This window comes from Quercus lobata, chromosome 12 (genome assembly GCF_001633185.2).
Source record: "Quercus lobata isolate SW786 chromosome 12, ValleyOak3.0 Primary Assembly, whole genome shotgun sequence".
Taxonomy (NCBI): domain Eukaryota; kingdom Viridiplantae; phylum Streptophyta; class Magnoliopsida; order Fagales; family Fagaceae; genus Quercus; species Quercus lobata.
Genome location: NC_044915.1, coordinates 15,101,817 through 15,125,315, shown reverse-complemented (window position 1 = coordinate 15,125,315; position 23,499 = coordinate 15,101,817). Strand labels below are relative to the sequence as shown.

Below are 23,499 nucleotides of genomic sequence, written 5' to 3'. Positions count from 1 at the left end.
GAAATAAAAGGAAAAGAAAAACTAAGAATGAGAAATGGGCAAGAAAAGGAACTGTCGTGCTGGACAATGATCAGTCCCCACGATCCAATATTAGGGCCAATAAGCCAAGAACAAGTTGATGAGTGTCAGTGTGTCACTGTATAGAATTGAGATTGATGGCAAGAGCAACTAATCTATGAGAGAGAAAATATTAGCATTTCTTATAATTGATAGTGTACAGAGTGTCACATCATTTAAAATTTTAAATGATGTAGTATTGAATACACTTTTGAATTTATAATATTTAATTTGAACAATGAAATAAATCATTTCAAATGAAAATCTCACTGCCAATTGAAATTCAATATTGTCAAAATTAGTGTCTATATCTAAAAAAATGAATTCTGATCTAAGATAAAAGCACGAATGAATTGTGCATATCTCCAACAATCTCAAATGGCCAATCCCTACAAAAATGGAATGACAACAATAGTGCGATTCTAGCCCCATTGCACCTACGTGGGCTCTTAAAGAAAGTTGGGCCCATTAATTAGATATTGGGCCAGATTCCCAACAAATCACAGCCCACCAAGAAAAACTAACCTAACGACTAGAGGCAACGTGTCTCAGTTAAGAATCCGCCACGTGTACTCTTTCAAAACCACAACTTTCAACTGTTAAAACTGTTCCTTCCCTCGCTTCTTCCGAGTCCCTCCCAATTGCCACTCTCAGACTCTCTTAACCTACGCACCCCTGGCTCACATTATCCTCCACCACCGCGTACACCTGCACTTCCCTACACTCCCGGCGCACGTTAGCAAACCCGTCCTCTTCGCCGCTATTCCTTCTTCGTCGTCAATGGCTTCCGTTTCTTCGACGACGAACAAGTTATCGTCGTCCGTACAACCACCGGGGCGAATGAGGGTTTTGAAGGAACGATCTGGACCGTCGGAGGATGGTCCCGTTGTGTACTGGATGTTCAGGGATCAACGGATCAGAGACAACTGGGCTTTGATCCACGCCGTTGATGAGGCCAACAGGGCCGGTGTACCCGTGGCCGTGGCGTTCAACCTCTTCGACCAGTTTCTTGGCGCGAAAGCTCGGCAACTAGGGTTTATGTTGCGGGGTTTGAAGCAGTTGCAGCTCGATCTCCAAGAGAGTCTTCAAATCCCTTTCTTTTTGTTTCAGGCGAGCTCACACGTGTTTACGTTTTCTTCTTTTTATTTAAAATTTACGCTTTGTTTGGATCCCAAGAAAGTTAGGAGAGAAAGGAAAGCTTAAATGATGAGTTAGAAAAGTGTTTCAAGTTTCAACACGTGCGCTAATGCGTTAGTGGCAATATTGAAATTAATCTGAAAATATTTTGGGCATATGATGATTAGCTACAACTTGTTGCAAAAGTTAAGTTTAATTAGTTAGAAAATGTTGAATTTAATTATTTAACCATTATTCTATCACTTCTCTTATGTGTTCAAACTTTAGACTAATTGATTTTATACTATGATATACTACCACTTGATAGAAAAGCTTAATTTGTTAGGAAATGATGTAGCAAATTGCATTTAAATTTGTTATAAATTATTTAAAGGGAAAGCTATTTTAGCTACTATATTTTTTTAGCATTGGTGGTTTATAGTTTAATAGCACTGACATTTTTTAGAATTATCTGTAACTTGCTTGCTATCACCAATAGTTGTGTTCAATTGAGTGAAAAATTTGTACTTGTGGGTCATAAAAATTGAACTTATGCCATACCTATACCTGTGTCTATGTCGTATCTATGTCATACCAGTGTTTACTAGCAGTTTCATGTTATAATTTTTCAAAAATTGCTCATGTCACTATCCTGTACTTGTGTCTGTGTCTGTGTTTGTGCTTCCTAGACTTATGATTTAGAAACTTTGTTTTTTTTCCCATGCATTATCTTAGAAACTAAATGAAGCAATATATTGGGAAGCTCAAATTTTGTTGTGGGTTGATGTATTTAGGGAGAAGCAGAAGAGACTATACCGGATTTTTTGAGAGAATGCGGGGCTTCACTTTTAGTTACAGACTTCTCACCTTTACGCAAAGTTCAAAGATGTAAAGAGGAAATTTGCAAGAGAGTGAGTGATTTGGTGACCATACATGAGGTTGATGCCCACAATGTAGTACCTACATGGGTGGCATCGGAGAAGTTGGAGTATGGCGCTAGAACCATAAGGGGAAAGATAAACAAAATGCTTCCTGAGTGCCTCATTGATTTTCCTACATTGCAACCTCCAAGTAGAAAATGGGCTGCCACAAGTCGGTTGATTGATTGGGATGACCTCATTGCCGATGTTTTGAGGTTAGATGCTCTATTTTGGTTGAGTTGAGAGATTTTTTGGATTGTAGTGTTGATAAAATAATCTTGTAAAATTAGGAAAGGAGCAGAAGTTCCTGAAATTGAGTGGTGTGAACCAGGGGAGAAGGCAGCAATGGAAGTGTTGATGGGGAGTAAAAATGGGTTCTTGACGAAAAGGTTGAAAGGTTATTCAGCAGATAGGAATAACCCATTAAAACCTAGAGGGCTTTCTGGTCTCTCCCCATACTTGCACTTTGGGCAAATATCTTCGCAACGGTGTGCTTTGGAGGCTCGTAGGGTCAGGAAACTTTTTCCTCAGGTTAGTTTACCTTTTATATTTTTATGGAATCAGGATTAGGAAAAATAAGTATACTTTTTAAAAATTCTTATTTTTGAACTTGTTCTTGGCATCCACAATTGATTGTAGTTTGCTGTCACATTTGAATTTTCTTATTTATTTATTTTTGTTCAGTGTTTAATGGCATCAATGATAGCTTGATCTATCTTCTACCTGTTATTCTGAAGGCAGTTGATACATTCTTGGAGGAGTTGATTGTGCGCAGAGAACTTGCTGATAACTTCTGCTTCTATCAGCATCATTATGATTCACTGCAAGGAGCATGGGGATGGGCACGTAAGACCTTGATGGACCATGCTTCTGATGAGCGAGAACATATTTACACGTGAGTCAAATTTGCTCTACTTTGATTGGATTGTGTTCATTCCTTGTGTAAGGTTCTCTAACTTTTAATTGATTATGGAATTTGCAGCAGGGAGCAATTGGAAAAGGCAAAAACAGCCGATCCTGTAAGCTGAAATTTTAAAGATTATTTTGTAATAATGTTGATGAGATGTTGGAAGTATCTGATGTTTCATAGTTTATGTTTTGACCTTTATATTGATGAGGTCTTCCTTTGGTTTTACAAATGCCTCTAGCATTTTTAGTCTTAGTTATACATCTAGTTGGTGTTATATGCTGTCATTGCTTTGACTATCTTTATGGCTTGTGATTTCCAGCTCTGGAATGCTTCTCAGTTGGAGATGGTTTACTATGGCAAGATGCATGGTTTTATGCGGCAAGTGATTTCCTGAAGGACTTTTTCCTTTCTTTTGTCATTATGGAGATTTATGTTGCTTGCAACTTAAATGGCCTTTGTTAATGTGAAAGTGTTTTCTCTTCTGGAAAGCAGGCCAGAAGTACCCTTCCATTATCAATTTTTATATTCTTTGTACTTCTTGATACTTAGGGATAGCGTGTGATATTAACTATAAATGGTCTTCATGAACTGATTTGGTTATTTCTTCAGATTATATCAGTATTGTGATGTTTTGAAGTTTGGTGTCACGGTTTACTTCCTTTGTTTGCTTGCATCATGATCTGTGTGTTAATTGGGGTGGCTTACCATTTTGTTCCTATCTTTATTTTGATTCCCTCGCCACTAGTGCCATATTGCCAGTAATATTTCTGTTATGAAAATGCTGTACATATAAATATGTGGGTGAAATTTGCTTCCTTTTGGAGATTGATGCATTATTTTTCTTGAATATACAGTAGTATGCAATTTCATTAGATGCACTGTTAATTCTACTACTACTGAATTTTTGTTAAGAATCACAATCTTTTTGACCTGTCATTGCGTTTGCAAAACCTTGTGCAGGATGTATTGGGCCAAAAAGATTCTTGAGTGGACAAGAGGACCGGAAGAAGCACTTGAAATATCAATATATCTGAATGACAAGGTTAATTCACTTCAGATTTATTGTGCTTTAATGGAGGTTGTTACTGATGCCTTATCAACTACCAAGTGTTATTTAAACAAAAACTTTGCATGCAGTATGAAATAGATGGGAGGGACCCAAGTGGATACGTTGGTTGCATGTGGTCAATATGTGGCATTCATGACCAGGTATGGACTGATCATTTTCTTTTATCTTGGAAGGTTTTAAGAATAATATCTATTGACAGCAATAACTCTTTGTTACGATATTTTAGTTGCATTGTTCTACAGCAAAGTGCAGAGGGGCCTGCTGTTATATTGAAAAATCAGAGGGTTGGTAGAGTCACCCAATTAGTCTTGTTATTTAGGAAAATGAAGGCATGCATCTTTACATAGAAATCTGAATGAACTGTAAATGGTAGGCATTGGAGGCAGTCTTACCTTTCTATAAATGGACAAGAGACAGGCCATTGAAATGAGATTGGATATTTTACTGGGCAATGAATTCTTTCTTAGTCCTTAACCTAGTATTTACATCCTTCTTGCTGACATTTCAGGGCTGGCGGGAGCGACCAATTTTTGGGAAAATACGTTACATGAATTATGCGGGCTGCAAAAGGAAATTTGATGTTGATGGATACATTTCTTATGTTAAAAGGCTAGTGGGTGAGATTAAGAAAAGAAAATCAGAAAGCCTGCTCAGTCAGAAGGCAAAGGAACTTCGCAGCTCATAACTTGGGTCCTAAATTGAATATGAAGAGTAATTTTTGAAGAGTATGTTAAAGGTGTCTGTTGGTAGCCAGAAGAAAAGAGTAATGATCTAGAAGCACCATTTAGATTGTAGGCAGAGTTGCAGATCTATTCATTGAACCTCTATTTTTAGGGGGAGGCATTAGATCTCTTTTAGTGAAAAATAAAAAATAAAAAAATTGTTCCACAATTCCATGTACTTCCCCCTCCCCCTCCAATTTATCCTTTTTGACATAATTAGAAACGTTATGTATGAATTTGGAAATAGTGAAATGCAACTCGTTTGTTTGCTGCAATCTGCGCTTTACACTTAACATTGTAGCTTGAGTTTTTTGGTTTTTGTGTGTGTGTGTTTTTATTTTTACTTTTATGTATGTTCATAAATAAAGAAGAAATAGAGTTACAAAAGCCATCATCCGTCTTACATACTGAAACGACCTCAGCAGGAAGCCTCTGCACACAAAAACAACTAAAAGAATCAGTTATTATCGCTCATCTCCCTAAGCAATGAGCAGCTGAATTGGCCTTTTCTTCTAGCTTTACAACGTCAAGAATGGGAAATATTTCCCATGGGGAATCATGTGATCTTCCTGGCAGGAAATCAGAACAAAAAACTTGGAATCTACTTCAATAATTACTTTGGTTATTCATGCAAAACTTGCTGAGTTCAGAGTTACAGTGTTGCGCACTGGCACCTGATTTGTCCATCCCTTCACAAATGCACCTTCTGAGTTTCGACAAATAGCAGCAAACACATACCTTATTGCCTTGGATTGCGGCATCAACATAAAATCTTCATGTATCCACCTGGAGGCTTTTCCCAAACCACGTCTTGTATCACTAGGATCTTAGGAAGTGAAACTAGTATTCTCAGCCTATGTTCATGGGATCTTTTGGTTACTTTGGAAGGCAACTCATTTAAATTTAAGTTGCTGCCATTATGCTGGACTTGGTTTCGTAGGTCCCATATCACATCCATAATCTTAGCTGCATAAAGAGTAAAATGTTCAACTCTTACCTCGTAAACAGGTGGTCATATTGCAAATTTAATCAGATCAATATTGTTTTGGATTCCCATCTCATCAATACATATGATCCGTTGTCATGCAAATTATACTGGCCTTGCAATCAAGAAAATATCTGGAGATATATTTATACTCCCAAAGATTTTTTTATGTTTTTGGCAACGTAAGATTAAAGAAAGGGAGTGCTTGGAGAATAATATTACAATGTCTCAAGGGTGGGTGGTTTTGAAGTTAATCCATTTGATGTTAGGGAAACGAAAGAAATGTCACAATCCCACCACCAACTGTTTTCTAGCAGAAAATTTGGGGAAAAGGCCCCTTTTTTTTTTCTTTTTCTTTTTTTAAACCTGATTTGATATGTTAAAACCCAAACTATTTGGATTGACCCTTTTGAGATGTGTATAATGTAATGTGTAATTTTTTAACAATAAAAAGTTTGTCACATCACTTAAAAAAATGCCATGTCAATGTTCTGTTAAACACATAGGCAATAAAACTAATAAAATGACCACTCGTGCTCATTTTTTAAATTGCAGGGACTAAAAGCGCTTAGCAAACAAACTTTAAAAACCAATAGTATATTTTTGCCAAAAAGTAACTTATCTCAAAACCCACTTTTTAAGGATTATGCATCATTTAAATAATAATAATAATGTAAATGTCGACTCCCTTTTCACTTCTCTTTCTTTGAGAATATATTTTCTTCAAGTGACTTTCTTCAGCATGCAGTGAAATTATAAACCAAACAAAGCCCAAAAGAGCTGTGGCAGACTTGTACAAGAATAGTAAGAGATAGAGAGGATGTAGGCTTTCTCTGTTACAAAATTCTTGGTCATTTTCTATGATTTAGTATATTATACACACCTGTAATGGCAACACCATGTCAATTACACTACAAAGCCAAAAAGCAAGAGGCTAGGCCAGGGAGATGCTCATCTGAAATATGCAAAGATACAGAACCACTGCCATTGCCAAATGAAAAGGTTCTCTATTGAATGTTAAAAAATGGATACAATGAAATGATGTTATCTATGGTTACAAATTGGATTGGGGACTGGAGCATAGAAAACACTGGGCCTCCTAAAGCCACCCCCGTGTTTAGATCTGGAGATCATCTATTGAAAGCTCGTGTGCTGTCAGCATCTTCAATTTCTGCAATCAAAAATGAATTTTTAAGGTTTAGTTGGTCGGGAAAATAAGAGGTGGAGCTGCTAAATCAAAGTTGGAACTGAAATTAATCACCGTAATAAATTGTGGAGGATCATCAATACTCGATGAGCCCAGAACAACTTCCCTCTTCAATTTAGTTGTAAGCTTGTGACAAACTCTAAGCTGAGGATCAATAAATTTTATGAGTACAAATAATCCAGAAAGGCAAATGTCAAAACTGTACAAAATGCATAAAAAATTTCATACCTCAGATCTAGTAGCTCCACCAATGATGAATACAAAAATCCGTTGGCCCATCTTCTTAAAATCACTAGATGCATGTCTTAGAATTGAATCACTATAGACCAGGGGAAAAAAAACATTATTATGATGAGAATCTACAGAAAGATATTAGAAAAGACTCCTATCAGTCTATGTCAATTCCACCAATGCCTACCAGTCCTCTAAGCAAGTATCTAAATAGATCAAGATAACATAAAAATATAAGGCATCACTTTGTTAAGACAAACAACATATAGAAGATAACCATCAACATATTGGGGAAAGAGAAAGAAAGGAGGGGGTGGGGGGCTTGTATAGTGCAGGCCATTATTGAGTTTATTGGACTACTCAGACCCATGTGAGGGAAGCATGAAAATAGCACCTTGAATACCCATCATCAGAGTTCCGAGGCCGAGCCCATTTATGTGTCCGCTTTGATTGAGCTGGATTAGCAGCTGGAGCATGATTTACTGCAGCAGTCTGAGACGTCCCATGAAAAGTTTGACTCGGGTCATTCAGACATGGATAATCATCTTTTGAGAGTTCACCTTTGTGAAGTTTTTCAATAAGTTCCTGAAAGATGTCAAGAATTTGCGCCTAGTAAGCCATTGATTCCATATAGCTTTAATTCAAAGTTACAGGATAACTGAATCAATCACACTGACAATGTAGAAAAGATATTGGTCACACATAAGTCCTCCATTGCCACGATACTCTCAAGGTAGCAAGATATATTTAAGACACGCAAATACGGAATATCTAATGATGACAGGCATGTCCTATATACATAGAACAATTTGAAAGGAAATTAGTGTTTATTTTACCTCAATCATGGGGTAAAAACGTGATAGCTGCCATGTTTCTTCTTCACCAGTACGGTCTTTTCTAGCGCCACGCTTTTTCTGACATTTAAAAAGTTCAGTTAGGCATAAATCACCAACAAGCTGCATTCAAAACTAACATAAAGCAATTACCTTATGCATATCAAACTTCAAAGTGAAAGTTCCAGTTGAGCTTTTTTTGGTATCAGAGGATCCCCCAAGCAACCTCAAATTATGAACAGCATTCATATCCTCAGGTGGCAATTTTGCTAACTGAACCAAATTACAAATATACCATTAAAACAGGTAGCATAAAAAAACACCATCAAAACCGACAATAAAATGACTGACTTTAAAATGGAAGAAACATGCAGTTCAATTGGTAAACTGTAAAAAGTACACCAACCTTCATTATGTTGAGACCCTTCTCACCCTCAAATTTGTCAGGATAAATGGCTGCAAGGATCATCAGCAAGCGCAACTTATTTTCACGAGTTGTATCCTGCCAAATAAAAAATTGTAGCTCTGTTGTTAAATATATATTGACAAGGAATAAGATATGGCCCACTACGATTCGCACCTCTTTTGTGGTCAAGAATTTGATTACATCTTTCATTCCAGCATCTCCGAAAACTAAATCCTGTTCCAGCTGCCCAAGTTCTCGAAGCCCCAGTTCCCTAATAGTTCCGTTAATTTTTCCAGCAATCTGGTGAATAAAACCAAATTTAGATGAAGCTATGGCTCGTGTACTCATAAGTCAAAGAAAAATATTCCAATCACTGAATATTTAATAATTGTCAATGAAATCTCCATTTTTTTATTAGTTTATATAAGCTTCACTACCTAAAGTAATTTAAGCTAGTACTGTTTCTGCCTCTTTGGTCAAGGAAACAATTGAAGCTTGAAGCATAAAAAAATTTCTTTAAGGAAAAATGATTTTTTTTTTAATCTTTTAAAATTAGGGAAAAAAAAAATGTACCAGGGAAGCTACAAACAACGTCTAGAGTTACATATATCTAGAAATTCCTTCAAACTAGAGAAAGAGTGACCATTCAAAGCAACCATCAAATCATAGAAAGAACGTAATATCAGCAGTTTTATCCCCAAGGACGAGAGTTCAATCCCATCGAACTGGTTGAGTTCTCTCCAGAAGTCCACATGATGCATAACGGATCGCCCCCCACAAGTCAGAATTACACTACCAAAACCCTCTTTTGAACAAGCTAGTAAATCCATAGACCTATTAAGCATTACCAATTGAAGTCCACACAAGCAAAATGCCAAAGACCATATATTTTATGCAAAGGCACAATTAAAGAGCAAGTGATCTATGGACTCCCCACTTCTGTTGCACATGCCACACCACTATACAGTGAAGAAATTTCTCTACCAAAGATCCATTGTGAGAATCTTCCCTCTAGTAGCTGTCCATGTGAAGAAAGCTACTTATGTGGGAGTCTTTACCCTCCAAATACTTTTCCATGGAAAAGTGGGGAGATCTGTTAGAAAGAACCTTTTTTTTAATAAGTGATAAGGAATTTATTGATAAAGAAACTAGAATTCTATGTTCATGATGGTGAATACAACGTATCTAAAACAATGACAATCAAATCAAGAGAGGAACTTATTGAATGCTGGAAATTAAAAATGGAAGTACAGTGTGTAAAACCCCAAACCCAAAATGAATGCAAAGATCATTGCCAATTCAAAATGCAAAAACCACTCCCTGACCAAGCTTTCACACCCATTATGAATATGCTTCCAAAGGCTCACACCATAGGGTTCATGTGTTACCCCCAAAGCCCAACCACCCCGCACACACCCATATTTTTTGTATACTATTGTTCATCATAATGTCTTTTTTCATGGCACATTGCCAAAGCCATTTCCCCAATAAGGCATGATTAAAAATGTACAGAGCTTCTAATGCCCCAGGCCTTCATATTGGATCAGCTAACAAACTGTCTTCCAATTAACTACATGAAATTAAAAATCCTCCCCCAAGCTACCCCAATGAAAATCCTTCTGTAATTTCTCAAAGCGATTAGCAACACTAACAGGGCGGGGAAATAACAAGAGAAAGCACGTTGGTAAACTGGAAAGAGTGCTATTAGGGTGATTCATCATCCTGTTGATAAATAAAGCTTCTTCCAACCTAGCAATTTCATTTTCCATCTTTTCCAAAATCAGATCTCATATTGCTTTGCACTTATATTTAGCTCCCAGTGGTAAGCCCAAGTATTCATAGGCAGAGTAGATATCTTGCAATCAAGATGCCAATCAAAACTTTCACCTCTGGAACCTTTCCGATAGGAATCATCTCAGACTTGCCTAAATTGATCTTTAGAATAGATACAGCTTCAAAACAAAATTAAAACTGACTGCTTTTAGATATAGAGAGTTAGTGACCAACATAGACCTATATTATTATCAGATCAAGTAGCCAATCAACAACACACTCTAGAAAGCTTAAATCCAGAAATGAATATTATGATATGTTTTACATCACACAGCTTCTTCTTTTTTTTGATAGGTAACATAAAAATATTATTAATAATAAAAAAAAAATGCCAAACTGAGTACATTGGGGATGTACTATGGGGGCACAAAACAGGAACCAAAATTACAATGATTAAGAAAAACAGGAAGGAAAGAACAAGAAAAATGAGAAAAGACCACACTCCAATCATAGAGTGTGCAAGAAAAAAGAATTAATCTCTAGCAAAGAACGCTCACAACCCTCAAAGCTTCTAGCATTCCTTTCACTCCAAATGCACCATATCAAACAATGAGGCACTATTCTCCAAACATCTACGTTACGATGTCACCCAAACTTTCCCTGCTAAGACTCAAACAAATCAATAACTGTATGAGGCATAACCCAGTAAATACCAAACAAATAGAAAACCAAAGAACACAACTCCCAAGCTATGGGGCAATGAAGCAGAAGGTGAACCACTGACTCTCCACATCTCTTACACATAGCACCAATCAAGCACAAGCACACATCTTTTACGAAGGTTGTTTGTTGTTAAGATCTTACCTAAGGAAGCAGACCAAGCAAAGAAAGCTACCCTTGGAGGAACCTTCAATTGCCATATCAATCTCCAAGGGAAGGATACAGGAGTAAGAGGGTAGAAGGAACAATAAAATCCTCTAACCTCAAAACTCTACTCCTTGTTGGCTTCCAACAAACCTTATCAGGACCAAACCCCCACACAGCCGAAGAATAGACCAACCCCATAAACTGATCAAAAGCTTCTTGTTCCCAATCTTGTGGTGGACGACGAAATTGCAAATTCCAGTGAATCCTCCCAACAAACCAACCCATAACTTCAACTATTGAGGAATCCTTTGACCAACTAAGACAATAAAGCTCCAGAAAAACCTTTTGGAAAGTACAATCCCCACACCATACATGCTTCCAAAACTTCACTCTAGTACCATCCCCCACATCATACACATGGAGTTTAGAAAAGTTCAACCAACCACTTCTAATGAATCTCAACAGGCTGACCCCATAAGGACTCATCACCTTTTTCGTACACCAACCACCCCAAATATTCCCATATTTTGCCTCTATAACCCTCCTCCATAAAGAATCGGTCTCCATGCCATACCTCCACAAACATTTTCCTAACAAGGCAGAATTAAAGCTCCATGTCTTCACATATATTCTATATTTATTGCAGCTTAGAATGCTTTTACAATCCTATGGGGTAGTACAATTGGCTGGGGACCAAACCTCATGAAGTGAAGGTCACCAGTTTGAATCTCCACTTTTCCCCCTCATCTTGGGACCAATCTTACCATAAAAGAACAGTTTAGAATGCTTTTACTTACAGAGTGGAAAAAATGCTTTCGTTGAATCAACTAATGGGAATTTTACAAATTCAAATTTGACTTTCTAATAGTTCCAAGGTCGGCCCATTTTTAGCTGTTCCAGTCACATGCCAGTTCTAGCCATACCATACACCTTTTTCATCATCATAAAAGGGGATACTTCTGAACGTATGTGTAACCGATCACAGCTTCCATTGTGCTGCTCTTTCATTAGTCAAACCGTATTTTTCCTTTTTGAAATAGCTAAATAAACACAGGAGCACCAAGACTGACATTTTTTTTTCTTAGATTGGCTAACTAGCTTAAAAATGCTTGTAACCAGTGCACAAAACTCCCAATTTGCAGGGTCTAAGAGAGGTCATGGTAGGTAGCCTTATGCTAATTTTTTTTTTTTTTTTTTTTTGGAGAGGTCATTGGCTAGCTGGCTTATTCATTAAAAAATGACAAAGTTTGGCTACAACCCCACTCAATATATTTTCATTGGATGTGAATTTTGACAAATTGCCCGTTGAATTACATTTTTTTCTTATATCCATGCTTGCAAAATTTTCAGAAAATCAAAGATCAATAGCTATGTCATCAATCAAATGTTTAAATTTCAAATTTTTGTAGTCTAAAGTTATGGATAAAAAAAAGTTTATAAATCGAATAGCAAATAACATCCAATTGGCACGAAATTTAACATGCATGTCAACATAAAGAATATGCAATCCAATAGTTAAATTTTCAAAATATATAGCCATGTTAATTTCATTTTTTAGAGGGAATTGTAGCAATTGGCTACAAACTAGATTGTAGCCAAAGTGCCAAATGTTGTCCTTAAAAAAAATATTGTCGTTGTACTCCCCCTAATGGAGTCTGAGGATCTAGAACTACAGTTAACGTTAACAACCCTATGATATATGAGAATGACCAAGCAAAGTCCCAAAACAAAAAAAAAAAAAATGTATCTAAAAATCAATTTGATAATAGGGACATTAAACATAAAAACAATGTTCTAAGGCCAATGGGGAAACTGTTGAACACTAGAAGGGCACCAAGTAAATATCAACATTGAAAAGGTGCATTATAAAATCCTAAATAGAAGGCACCAAGTATTTAATCACATATTGATGGGATTAAGGACATCTAGGTAGGTTAATAAAAGTGTGAGAACAATGATATCAAATAAAATATTAATCTCTAGACACAAGAAGCACAGCTTAGAGATTAGCACAAAGCCCTTATATATTGGAAATGGACAAGCTGGCTAAGCAACATCCAGAAAAGAAGTTTCCACAATGTACATTGTCACCTGCAGATATACCTTTAACAAACAAGCAAGCCTGCCGCAAAACACATACTTGGTACCATTCAAGAGTTTTTCTTTTTTTCTTTTTTTTGGGTGTGGGGGCAAGGGAATCGATCAACAAATCTTAATGAAAGATCATTTCCATTAATTTGCATCTGTCTGTTGCCAATCAAGAAGATAGATTTCTCATGTAGATAGAGAAGCATGAACAATTTATAAATTGCCTCACAAATATAGCAGGTGATAAATAACCTCTTACATAAAATATACAACCATACATTCTACTGCAGCAATAGAAGAAATTACACAAAGAAAAGATTGCAAATCAATAGAGAATTTCATGATAAATGAATGTTGAGCACAGGAAAGCAACCTTAGAAAGTTAAAAAGGTGATATGATACAACAGAGAGATGGCAAAAGGTTCTGTGCAATGGCTGGTGCACTAGTACCACTCAAGTGAGTAGGTTAACTCAAGCCCAATCACTATTCAGGAAGGCCACAAAATGAACAGGTTAAGGTAGATAATACATGCTCGCAAATTATATGCATCAAGCTAACTTATAAAAACACTAATAACCAATTTAAAAACAAAGGATTTGTAGTCAACCCATAAGTAGTTGGAACATAAAATTTGTTGAGTTATCCAAGTGCATCATAACTTGGAAGAGTACACAGAGGCATAAAACTTGTGCAGAAGACACTCCCAGAGAACCTTTTCCCAAGACTTACACAAAAGTGAAAGGGATGCCGCACTTCAAAGAGTTTTAAATTATTCACAATCCCTTGCCCCACAACACCCAAAAAAATAATAAAAAATTCACATAAACAAAGATGCTAACCTCTACATGGAGGGAGAGCTTGTCAATTTGTTCACTATACTGAGGTAGTGCTTGAACCATCTTTTGCAAATCCCGTGTAGATAGCTCACCTCCATCCCTATATAAAAGGTGACTAAAGGTCAAAAGCAGATCATAACAGTCATCGTAACAGACTGCAATTGACTCAAAGGTTCATGGAAATTATAAAATGCATAGCTTATAATAGCACAAAGGGTCAGAAACCAGAAATCAGAAATTTTGATTAACATCTAGATGTAAAGTACTGCTTACACTAGACACTGAATTAAAAAAAAGGGGGGGGGGGGAGATACAGAGCACTAAAAATGATTAGTTAGACATCGTTCCTCTAAACTGTTAACAAATTTAGGAATATTGCAGGAACTTTAATCTAAATAAATGCTGAGTCATAATAAGGGTTTTTCCATCCTTTTGACCCATAATAAATAATCAATCTTTACCTAATCTTGTTATGGTCTCTATCAAGGATAAATACAAGGACCACAATGGTTCCCATTCTTCAATTTGTTTGTTTTCTATGTGTAACAAATTTTTAAAATTAGAGAGGAAATACTCAGGTACAGGGAGAATACACAGAGGACTAGTAAAAGCTACTCCCTCTATCCCAAAATGACTATTCTAGTTTTGACATGATTTGTAATTAAGAACAAATAAGTAGAATAATCTTCCCAAGATATCTTCATGGATATAAAGGTGGGCATGACTTTCAATGGTAAACTATTTTAATAGATAAGGAAAAGAAAGAAATTTTTGGGGGAAGAACTCCTTCACTTTTTGAAAGTGCATGCTCTTTTGGGTACATCTCATAAAAGAAAAAGAGACTCAATATGAGATGGAGGGAGTACATCCAAAAAGTTAACCATTTTTGAGCACACAGGTCCACCTTAAATAGTAAATATGAAGAACAATGCTTATTGAGGACTTCAATGAGATGTTAGGCAATCAAAATCAAACTTCTCATGTTAAATGCTCTACTTAAATAAGGGTAATTACATGTACTTGGAAACATTGTTTTGCTATAATAGTTTTTTTTTTTTTTTGCTACAATTGTTTTGCTATGATAGTCTTGTAATCAAATACAAAATGCACTATCATTCACTGATGAAAAAAATTAATGAGTTTGCATCAACCTTGAACCATGTTGCATTTGCGCAGCTTTATTCTTTGAAATGAAGTTGGTCATCTTCTCATGCAACCGCTCACTAGCCTGAGAAGATCACCCATTCAAAATGCATAAGTATTGTGCGTGCGCATGCACACACACACACACACACATATGATATAAACATGAGAAATACATCTGCTATATGTGCATGTCGAAGCTCAAGCCAGACAGGATCATGATCCTCCAAAAGAACCTCTTTTTTCTCAGGTGGACCACCAGTTTTGCCAGGAACCTGAACAGTACAGTCCATTAATGTACAGTATCCAAAGAGACTGCATATGAATCCAAAGCATTTATAAAATTTTGAAATGGCAGAACTTACCTCTTGCACATATTTATTTCCCTCCAAATTCAGTAAATCATGGCAAATGGCGTCATATGTCCATTCATGTATGATAGGAGCAATCTAAAATTTTTAAACAAGTATATTCATCATAATCAATATAGACAATATACCAGTAACCAAATTATAAATTCATAACAAACACATGCACCTAAAAACCTGATCTACAGATCTGTCAAGTATTAGCAACTCGCATGTTTCTGTCTTAGGAAAGCCAGGAAGTGATTTATATTTCATAATACAGTCCCAGACTCCAGCAGCGAGCTTTGTAGGAATTAGATCACGGAAAGTTGTCATTGTAGTTGCATCTAAGGACTTAGCAGCACGGTAGCGTACCATAGGAAATTCCTGATAAAATTTAAACATAAATATGGTTTGGAAAATTTTTAATACATAATAAATCAAATTTAGAAATAACTAAATCTATATACCCTTAGTGAAGCAAAAACTGTAGCAATTCGGGTAGCCATCACATTCAAACACATAACACCTTTGCGAGTATTCTCCTCATCCCCCAAAAGTTCCTCTAAAGCCCTCTCATTATTGGTGATAAAACCCTGTTTGAAGAAAATCAAAGACAAGAAAGACCATGACATTAATAACATAGTACCATCAAAAGGTACAAACTGTAAGCTTTGACTGTTATATAATTAAACCACAGCAAACTACTCTTATTCCAGCTTGAACTTAAATGATTATAAGGTCGGGCTATTGGTAAAAGTATATTTTTCCAACTGCTCGGGAACTAGCATAGAACTCTAAGAACTAAACAAGGGCTTTATTTGAAATCATATAGCAATCTTCAAAACCCATTAAGGTGCAGCCAAGTGGTTAGAGGCTTGGGATGAACTGCAAACCTACACCCTAGGTTCAATCCCCACTAGGAGTACTCCCAGATTACCTAATACACGGTTTTGGCGGGTGAGGTTGTGTATCCCTGGTTTACTTCCTAGGGGTGGCTCCAAAGGGCCTTGCCTTGGTAAGGTTCCACATCATCCAAGAAAAGAAGAGATCTTCAAACATCAAAGTTTCCTCATTATAGTCACCCTATAAGTCACTAATCACAATTTTTTTTTGGTAAGTATAAGTCACTAATCACTATGATATTAAATATCAGTACCACCTGGCCCATGGTTTAAGTGTTATTAGGGTGCACATTCAAATGTGTCTGTTGAAAATTCCTTCTGAAGGGGAAAAAATGAACTATTTTTTCTCTTTTTACCCCACATTTCCATGTTATTGGCTTTATATCAAATTTAGCAAAACGGTGGGGAGCAGGCTAGAGCTAGGATATTTTTTCAAAAGTAAAACCCAATATTTTACATTTTAGAGTACAAACAACTGAACCATGTTAAACAAAAATGATATAAGTATTTAGAATCTCTAAAAAAAATGTGACAATTGCCAAAAACATCTGCATGATTGGTACCTCAATAGATTAAAATTTGAGTGCAGCAGCCAGCAAAAACTTTTTTTCTTTAATAGGTTACAAATACTATTTGTTACATTAAGCATTTTAAAATATGCAGTCAAAGTTCCACAGGTACATTCATGGAACACACGTCATCAGCAACAATGGTTTGTTAAATTCACTAAAGATACCAAGAAAAAAAAAAAAAAAAAGAGAGAATCTTCTATACAAAATTCATGATAATTTTTAAGAAGATAAGTCCATCATCTATGTTAAATACACAATTATCTATATCATGAAAAATGTATTAACAAGTGACTGAAGTAGAATCAGATACCTGGCTGTCTATAGCAAAGTACTCCAAATTCATCTGCATTTCAAAACCAAATGGAAATATATCAATGTCCACTAATAAGTTTACAACCAACAATGGAAAACAAGAAAACAATACAACTAGCTGAAATATGAAGTGTTTCAGCATCAATACCGATCCAAAAAGTATTTTCCTAAACAAGAGAACTATACCTCTTTCAGTGCAACAATTCGAGGTAAAATAGTTGTATCCTTCTTGATGTGATTAACCAGTTCTCTTGATATAGGTGAACTGAAGAAAATAAATGCCCTTCACAAATACAAAGGACATCGATTAAAAAAACCACAAGAAAACCAAAACAGCTTCAGGGAACTGCAAGGCAAAAATAAGGAAATAAAGATCCTTCACATACTTCCTGTATAATGGTGCTTTCCCCGCCATGTCTGACAAGAGCATTATAACACTGCAAAATAAATGTGTGTGAGAGAGAGAGTTAAAAAGGTCCCACCCATGCATCTGTACTATAAAAATAGGAAAAAATATTTTTGTTCACTTCACAGAGAGCAACAGAAAAACTTAAAATCAAAATGTGCTACTTAACAATGAAATATCACACACACACATAGAGAGAAATTATTGATGACGTAGGCATAATGAGGCAGATGTTCAAAAAGTTTCAGCATTACTAGTATCAACTGCAGCAGAAGTTTTGATTCCTGTGCCATTGAGTGGAAACTTTAGGACTCCATTTATTGTAAGAAAACTGATCTCTATACAGCAACTACTGAATATAGCAGTAGCAAAACATAAGCTAGCGTATTCAGGCTTTCACCACTCTGAAAACTAAATCAACCGAAAACATAAGCAACCATAAGGCACTGCAGTCATCCATATGCGATTAAAAGGACAAAACCTTGCAATCAAAACTACAAGGAGTGGGAGACAAAGTCTCTAAATTCATTATTCCATTTCCATAACAGAACTGACCAAAATATTGTAAAATAAAAATGGATAATAAGACAGCTACAGTTCCTCAACCAACCAGAAAACAGAATATATGCAACTACCGTTAATGAGCAATAAAATTATAAATTAACAGTAATAAAAGGAGAAAAATTACTTCTCTCTAGATGGCTGGATGAAGTATATAGCATCCATGGATGGTAATGGCTGCCTTCTCCTGTATATGTCTTCTACCACTGCAGGAAAAATTGAAAATCTGAGGACTTCAGAGCAACGAAACCAACTAATTTTTTCTTAATAAGCTTTGCTCCCAATGGGAGGGGAAAGGGGAACAAACCAACTAATTAGAGTAAAATGAAAATGCGATCCAATATAGCTTTTCACTTGTCTCATCACCTAAACCATTATCCCAATTGGTATAAATCAAAAATAAAAATGCAGTGTAACAGCCTTCCAGCTTAATAACATAACAAACTCTTCAAAAACTAAGGCTCTATAAGGAAAAATGGGTACAAACATTATAGTAGTCCATGAAGCTACCTAGTTTATAAACTTGTCTGATTGATCAATAATAACCAGATCAGGCCATAGGACTGCAAGGGAGGTCAAATAAACACTAGGCAGCAGAAAAATAGCTCCTAGTACTAATGATGAGCAATTTTTCGATTTCAAGGACTAAGAGACAACCATTTCTTTCTTCTTCTTCTTTTTTGGGGGGAGTTGATAAAGTATACTTTTATAAAAGAAAGAAAAAAAGTTAATTTCAGACTACCGTTCACAAATCATTTCATTTGCTTATGATCTGAAATAAATTAAACTACATTACTATTAAAATAAGTTCTACAAATCTAAATTGTAACCTTTTGAAATATAAAAAAATTTCAAGCATCCCTACTAATTGGAACAAGAATTAAAATTCTAACAATAGACATGCATTAATCTCTATCTCGAAAACATATAGAATTTTATTTTTTTTAAATAAATATATATATAATATAAAAATTAAAAAAATATGTATGCCTCAGCCGCACTGCACATACAGCAATCAAATTGCCTCAGTTCCTCTCCTCATAGACTAAAATGTACATGTAGATGTCAATAATCTGTGACATTCAAGAATCAAATGTTATGGGCATGACCAACAAAAGCAAGGTGTGCCAGGACCATGAGATAGATCATATACCTCTACTAATTACCATCAGCCTTGGGGAGACAACCAAAAGTCAAAGGACCATTTTTATCTCAAGGGAAACTCCCCAGTAGGAATTGACATTGTTGCATCAGAGGCAACAGAGCATCACTAGGAAATTGAAGACATGGTGCCTATTGATATGAAGTACCATGCAACACGTCAACACCATATTAACTAGTCAGCTAAATGTGTGTTGACAGATAACTGTGAGCACAATACATATTAAATATTACTTATAAATCAAACAATACGTATTAAATATCACAGGCATAAAACTTTTCCTTATAACAGACACATTGCATAGACTAAGCAGAAAATAAAATGAACGTAATTGGGGGGGGGAAAGAATAACATTTTAGAAAAAGCCCCTATGATTCTTACATGAAACACCTTCGTCTGTGATATCAGCCATCTTGCACGAGTAAGACATTACCTTAACGGTAAGTTTGTCCATGATAAGTACCTATAGGAAACAGGTTTAAGGACAGAAAAATTTGAAAAATAAATTACTAGTAAATATATATATATATATATATATTTAAGGATCTGCGAGTAAAAGTGCACCAAGCATTTACAAGAGAGATGACAAACAAAAATATTCAGCAGTGCAGGAAGTAAATGCATAAATTATATAACTAGCGCATGGGTTATAAAAAAGCATGGTTAGTGAAGGCTCATAGTACCCTTGTATATGTGCATTTTTTTCTCTTAGAAGGAAAAAACACCAAATGATCTCAAAAGTACAGCTCACCAAAAACATTTTGAATTACAGAAAACTACTACAAGCTGCATGTACCTTCCAAGTTGATTTTGAATCCCCTGTTTTGGATGACCGAAGCATTTCATGCAATAATCCTGCACATACATAGGATTTAAATTAAAAATTAAAAAAATAAGTCAATTACCAAGCTATCAATCAATAATTTGGCCCTGCCTAATCTTTCTCCCTGATCTCTCTCTTCATATCAAACAATAATGCATGCCCACACACACATATCACTTCATGATAACCAAATAAGTTATGACATCCATCACCGAATCAACATACATACAAGCTTCGAACAAACATCTTTTACACTAATCAACATTTAGTTGCTAAAAAAAAAACTATAAGTTCCCGCTAAATAAAAGGACTATCTAAAATTCACCGAACCCTGCAGTATTGGTATGTAAGGACAACGTAATTATATAAGCGGTTTATTGAGCTAGGAATGACCATTGATCCAGACCGTAATATTTTTAAGGCGAATTCATTGTTTTTCATGTCCCTATTCACCTCCCAAGATTCGCTCCAATATTCCAATATCATGAAACCACCAATAGCTTAACCTATACTCATTTTTCCTTTACTCAACACAAATATTCAAGGCAGTCACGCACAAACGTCATAATCATTTGGTTAAAAATGTATGCAACCTGAACCTCAATTTACTGGCTTACTTAACTTCAATTCACGGCCACCCTAACTATTTCAAATCCTAGTAATAATAAAAAATTATTGTTCTTCAAAAATAGTATGACCATCGATGCTAGGCACAGAATCTGGAAATTTTGACACTATGAGTTTGTTAATAAATGCATTAACCATTGAAATACATTGTTATAATACTTGATCAATTGCATTCCCAACTGCAAGTAATATAAACGACCGATTAAAATTAAATTATTCACAAAGCCTTATATCTTAACAAAAAAAATGTAAGAAATGAACTAATAACTTCACTAATTTGGTTCTATTTCTTACTAATTCCACCAAATTTGAAAGAAAAAAATATAATAAAATGAACTAGTAATAGATAAAGTAACATACTGACAGAGAAATGGTTTAACTATCGAATCGTGTAAATTACACAAAACAAAAATTGATTAATCAAGAATGAAAGAAACAAAGTGAGAGAGAGAGAGAGAGAGAGATTGAACTCACGCTCGCGGCTGGATTGTCTGAAATTCTTGTAGTCGGAGCCATAAGACGACGTCGAATCGGAATCGGACATCGACATGGTGCTCGAAGCCTCTGATTCTCTCTTCTTTCTTATGTAATTGATCGCTCAGAAAATGAAATCAGAGAGATCGTGAACTGGTTGAGGTTTGGGGTTAGAGAGAGAAAAGTTAAACAAAACAAGTAGAGAGCGTGTTATAGAGAGAGAGAGAGAGAGAAGCGAATATGGTTTTTTTATTTTTGCTTCAATTAATTAGTTTTTTTCAAAAAAAAAACTAGTCATTATTTTGGTTTTCTTTTTTCTTTTTTTTGGGGTTCGAAAGGTGGCGTACTGACGCGTTGACAAGCCGGTTTTTTTTTTTTTTAAATAGAATAATAATGATAGCACTCACAACAACATCCATAACTTTTTTCCGCAACTTACTTAAAATTCACAGCTTTGATGACAAAGGTATGAATTTTGTTGCAAGTCTCTTTTTATTTAATAAGAAATTTGGGTTGGATCTTACCTACATTAATAAATCAATTGATATTAGTTGGAATTTTCTAAAAAAAATTATAATTTTTTTAAAATGCTATATTCACAATATTTTTATAACATATTTAAGGTAATTTATGGTTTTAATTTGAATCCATTATTTAACGGCTAGCAATTTACTGGTTATTGTAATATTTATTGTTAAAATGAGGGGAGATAATATTTCTCTTAATTTTTTTTTTTAATAAATAGTGTGAGTTGGGGTTTGGTTGGCCAATTTTTTTTTTTTTTTTTTTTTTTGAGAACAGGTTGGTGGATTTTTTAATTTTAAATTAAAAAAAATAATTATGCTGGCCAACGTTGAATTGAACCGGCAAAATAGGAAGAGTAGAGAAAAGGACTAGACCGTACGTCCGGTCCAATGTCATTGTGTTTGTGTTGGTGGAAATAGTTGTGCAACGTCATGAGCTTCTCCAAAAAAAAAAAAAAAAGTTGTGCAACGTCATGCAGATTTATTTTTTTTAGTAAGCACCAGTAATTATTAGAATTACCCACGAAAATAGTAATAATGCTTTAAATCAAGTTTATAATATATTATATAATCAGAGTACAACTACAAATATTAAGCTTTTGTAATTATAGACTAGAGTTATAAACAGCTGACACTAAGCACACAACTAATATCAATTAAAAATCTTGTGTTATCCTCTTTAACGATGTGGGACCCTCGCCCACCAAAGAATCCATCCATCCCCTCTATGGGAATTTTCCTTGCCTTGAAGTATTCTACTTTCCGTATATATAAAAGAAACCAAATTTGAAAATTCTAATTGTGATTTTGATTTTGACACGGCTTTGTAACTTCTTCTACTCAACCATTTGACAAAGATAGAAGGAACCATTTGACAGCCATTTTTTTCCCATTCTCCGTTAAAATCGAGACATTGTCGTGGAGCTATGTGAAAGCTTGCAGAGAGAGAGAGAGAGAGAGGGGAATAATATCTTTGAAAAAATATTTAAATTTTAAAATATTAAACAGATAAACAATTTCCTAGTAATTCCTACTTTGAATTGTATTAATTAAAAATCATTTTTTAATATAGAATTTAGAGTTTAATACGAGCATGTTGGCAATACGAGCATGTTGGCTTTCTCCAAATTTGGGGTTTAGGCCTATAAGGATTTGGTTTTTTTTTTTTTTAATTCAATTGTCGTAATAAGCAAGAATAGAGGTTTGAACTTTGAACATTAGTTTTTATATGAATAAATTCAAGTAATGTAACAAAATTACAAGGTTCTTGGTTTAAGACTTCGTATTGATGAATAGATTTTTTTTTTTTTTTGGTATGAGTTTCAGTTTGCAGAAAATAACTAATTATGAATTACATTTAGTAAATGACTTTGTATTTATCTATTCTATAGAATAGGTTTTTTTTTTTTTTTTTTAGAGAGTTTCAACCTATGGCGTCCGCTCCTGATAATAACTCTTTATCATCGACCAAAACACCAATCAGTTTTTGGTGTAGGCGGGGATTGAATCACAGATTTCTTATACAACCATCAGAGACTTACCAGTTGAGTTAATTGGAATCCATATTCTATAGAATAGGTTTAGATTGTTGGGTTTAAATTTTTTTAGAACTCAAAGTTTTA

At 35.1% G+C, this 23,499-nt stretch overlaps 2 protein-coding genes across 4 annotated transcripts; one reads left to right on the top strand and one right to left on the bottom strand.

The window, feature by feature from the left end:
- Positions 1-669: 669 nt before the first annotated feature.
- Positions 670-5,087, top strand: LOC115971800 (deoxyribodipyrimidine photo-lyase). Its single transcript, XM_031091841.1, has 9 exons — positions 670-1,167; positions 1,968-2,308; positions 2,384-2,624; positions 2,831-2,988; positions 3,076-3,112; positions 3,323-3,381; positions 3,964-4,045; positions 4,141-4,212; positions 4,581-5,087. Exons 1-9 carry the CDS (start codon positions 838-840, stop codon positions 4,755-4,757), a joined length of 1,497 nt encoding a protein of 498 aa, XP_030947701.1. The 5' UTR covers positions 670-837; the 3' UTR covers positions 4,758-5,087.
- Positions 5,088-6,577: 1,490 nt separating this feature from the next.
- Positions 6,578-21,587, bottom strand: LOC115971453 (SNARE-interacting protein KEULE-like). Of its 3 annotated transcripts, none has more exons than XR_004087320.1 (21): positions 21,354-21,587; positions 20,226-20,284; positions 19,811-19,892; positions 18,395-18,473; positions 17,687-17,737; positions 17,487-17,583; positions 17,299-17,331; positions 15,982-16,107; positions 15,710-15,898; positions 15,530-15,613; positions 15,341-15,439; positions 15,173-15,249; positions 14,025-14,121; positions 8,631-8,756; positions 8,457-8,552; positions 8,204-8,323; positions 8,054-8,131; positions 7,612-7,802; positions 7,215-7,305; positions 7,041-7,125; positions 6,578-6,950 (listed from the first exon to the last, which is right to left on the bottom strand). XR_004087320.1 is itself a non-coding variant. In XM_031091378.1 (21 exons), exons 1-21 carry the CDS (start codon positions 21,427-21,429, stop codon positions 6,897-6,899), a joined length of 1,995 nt encoding a protein of 664 aa, XP_030947238.1. In that variant the 5' UTR covers positions 21,430-21,587; the 3' UTR covers positions 6,578-6,896. The 3 variants fall into 3 exon arrangements, 2 of the variants coding, with proteins under 2 accessions (XP_030947238.1, XP_030947239.1); XM_031091378.1 differs by having other exon boundaries at positions 7,041-7,130; XM_031091379.1 differs by lacking the exons at positions 19,811-19,892; positions 20,226-20,284; positions 21,354-21,587 and adding an exon at positions 19,421-19,513 and having other exon boundaries at positions 7,041-7,130.
- Positions 21,588-23,499: the final 1,912 nt, after the last annotated feature.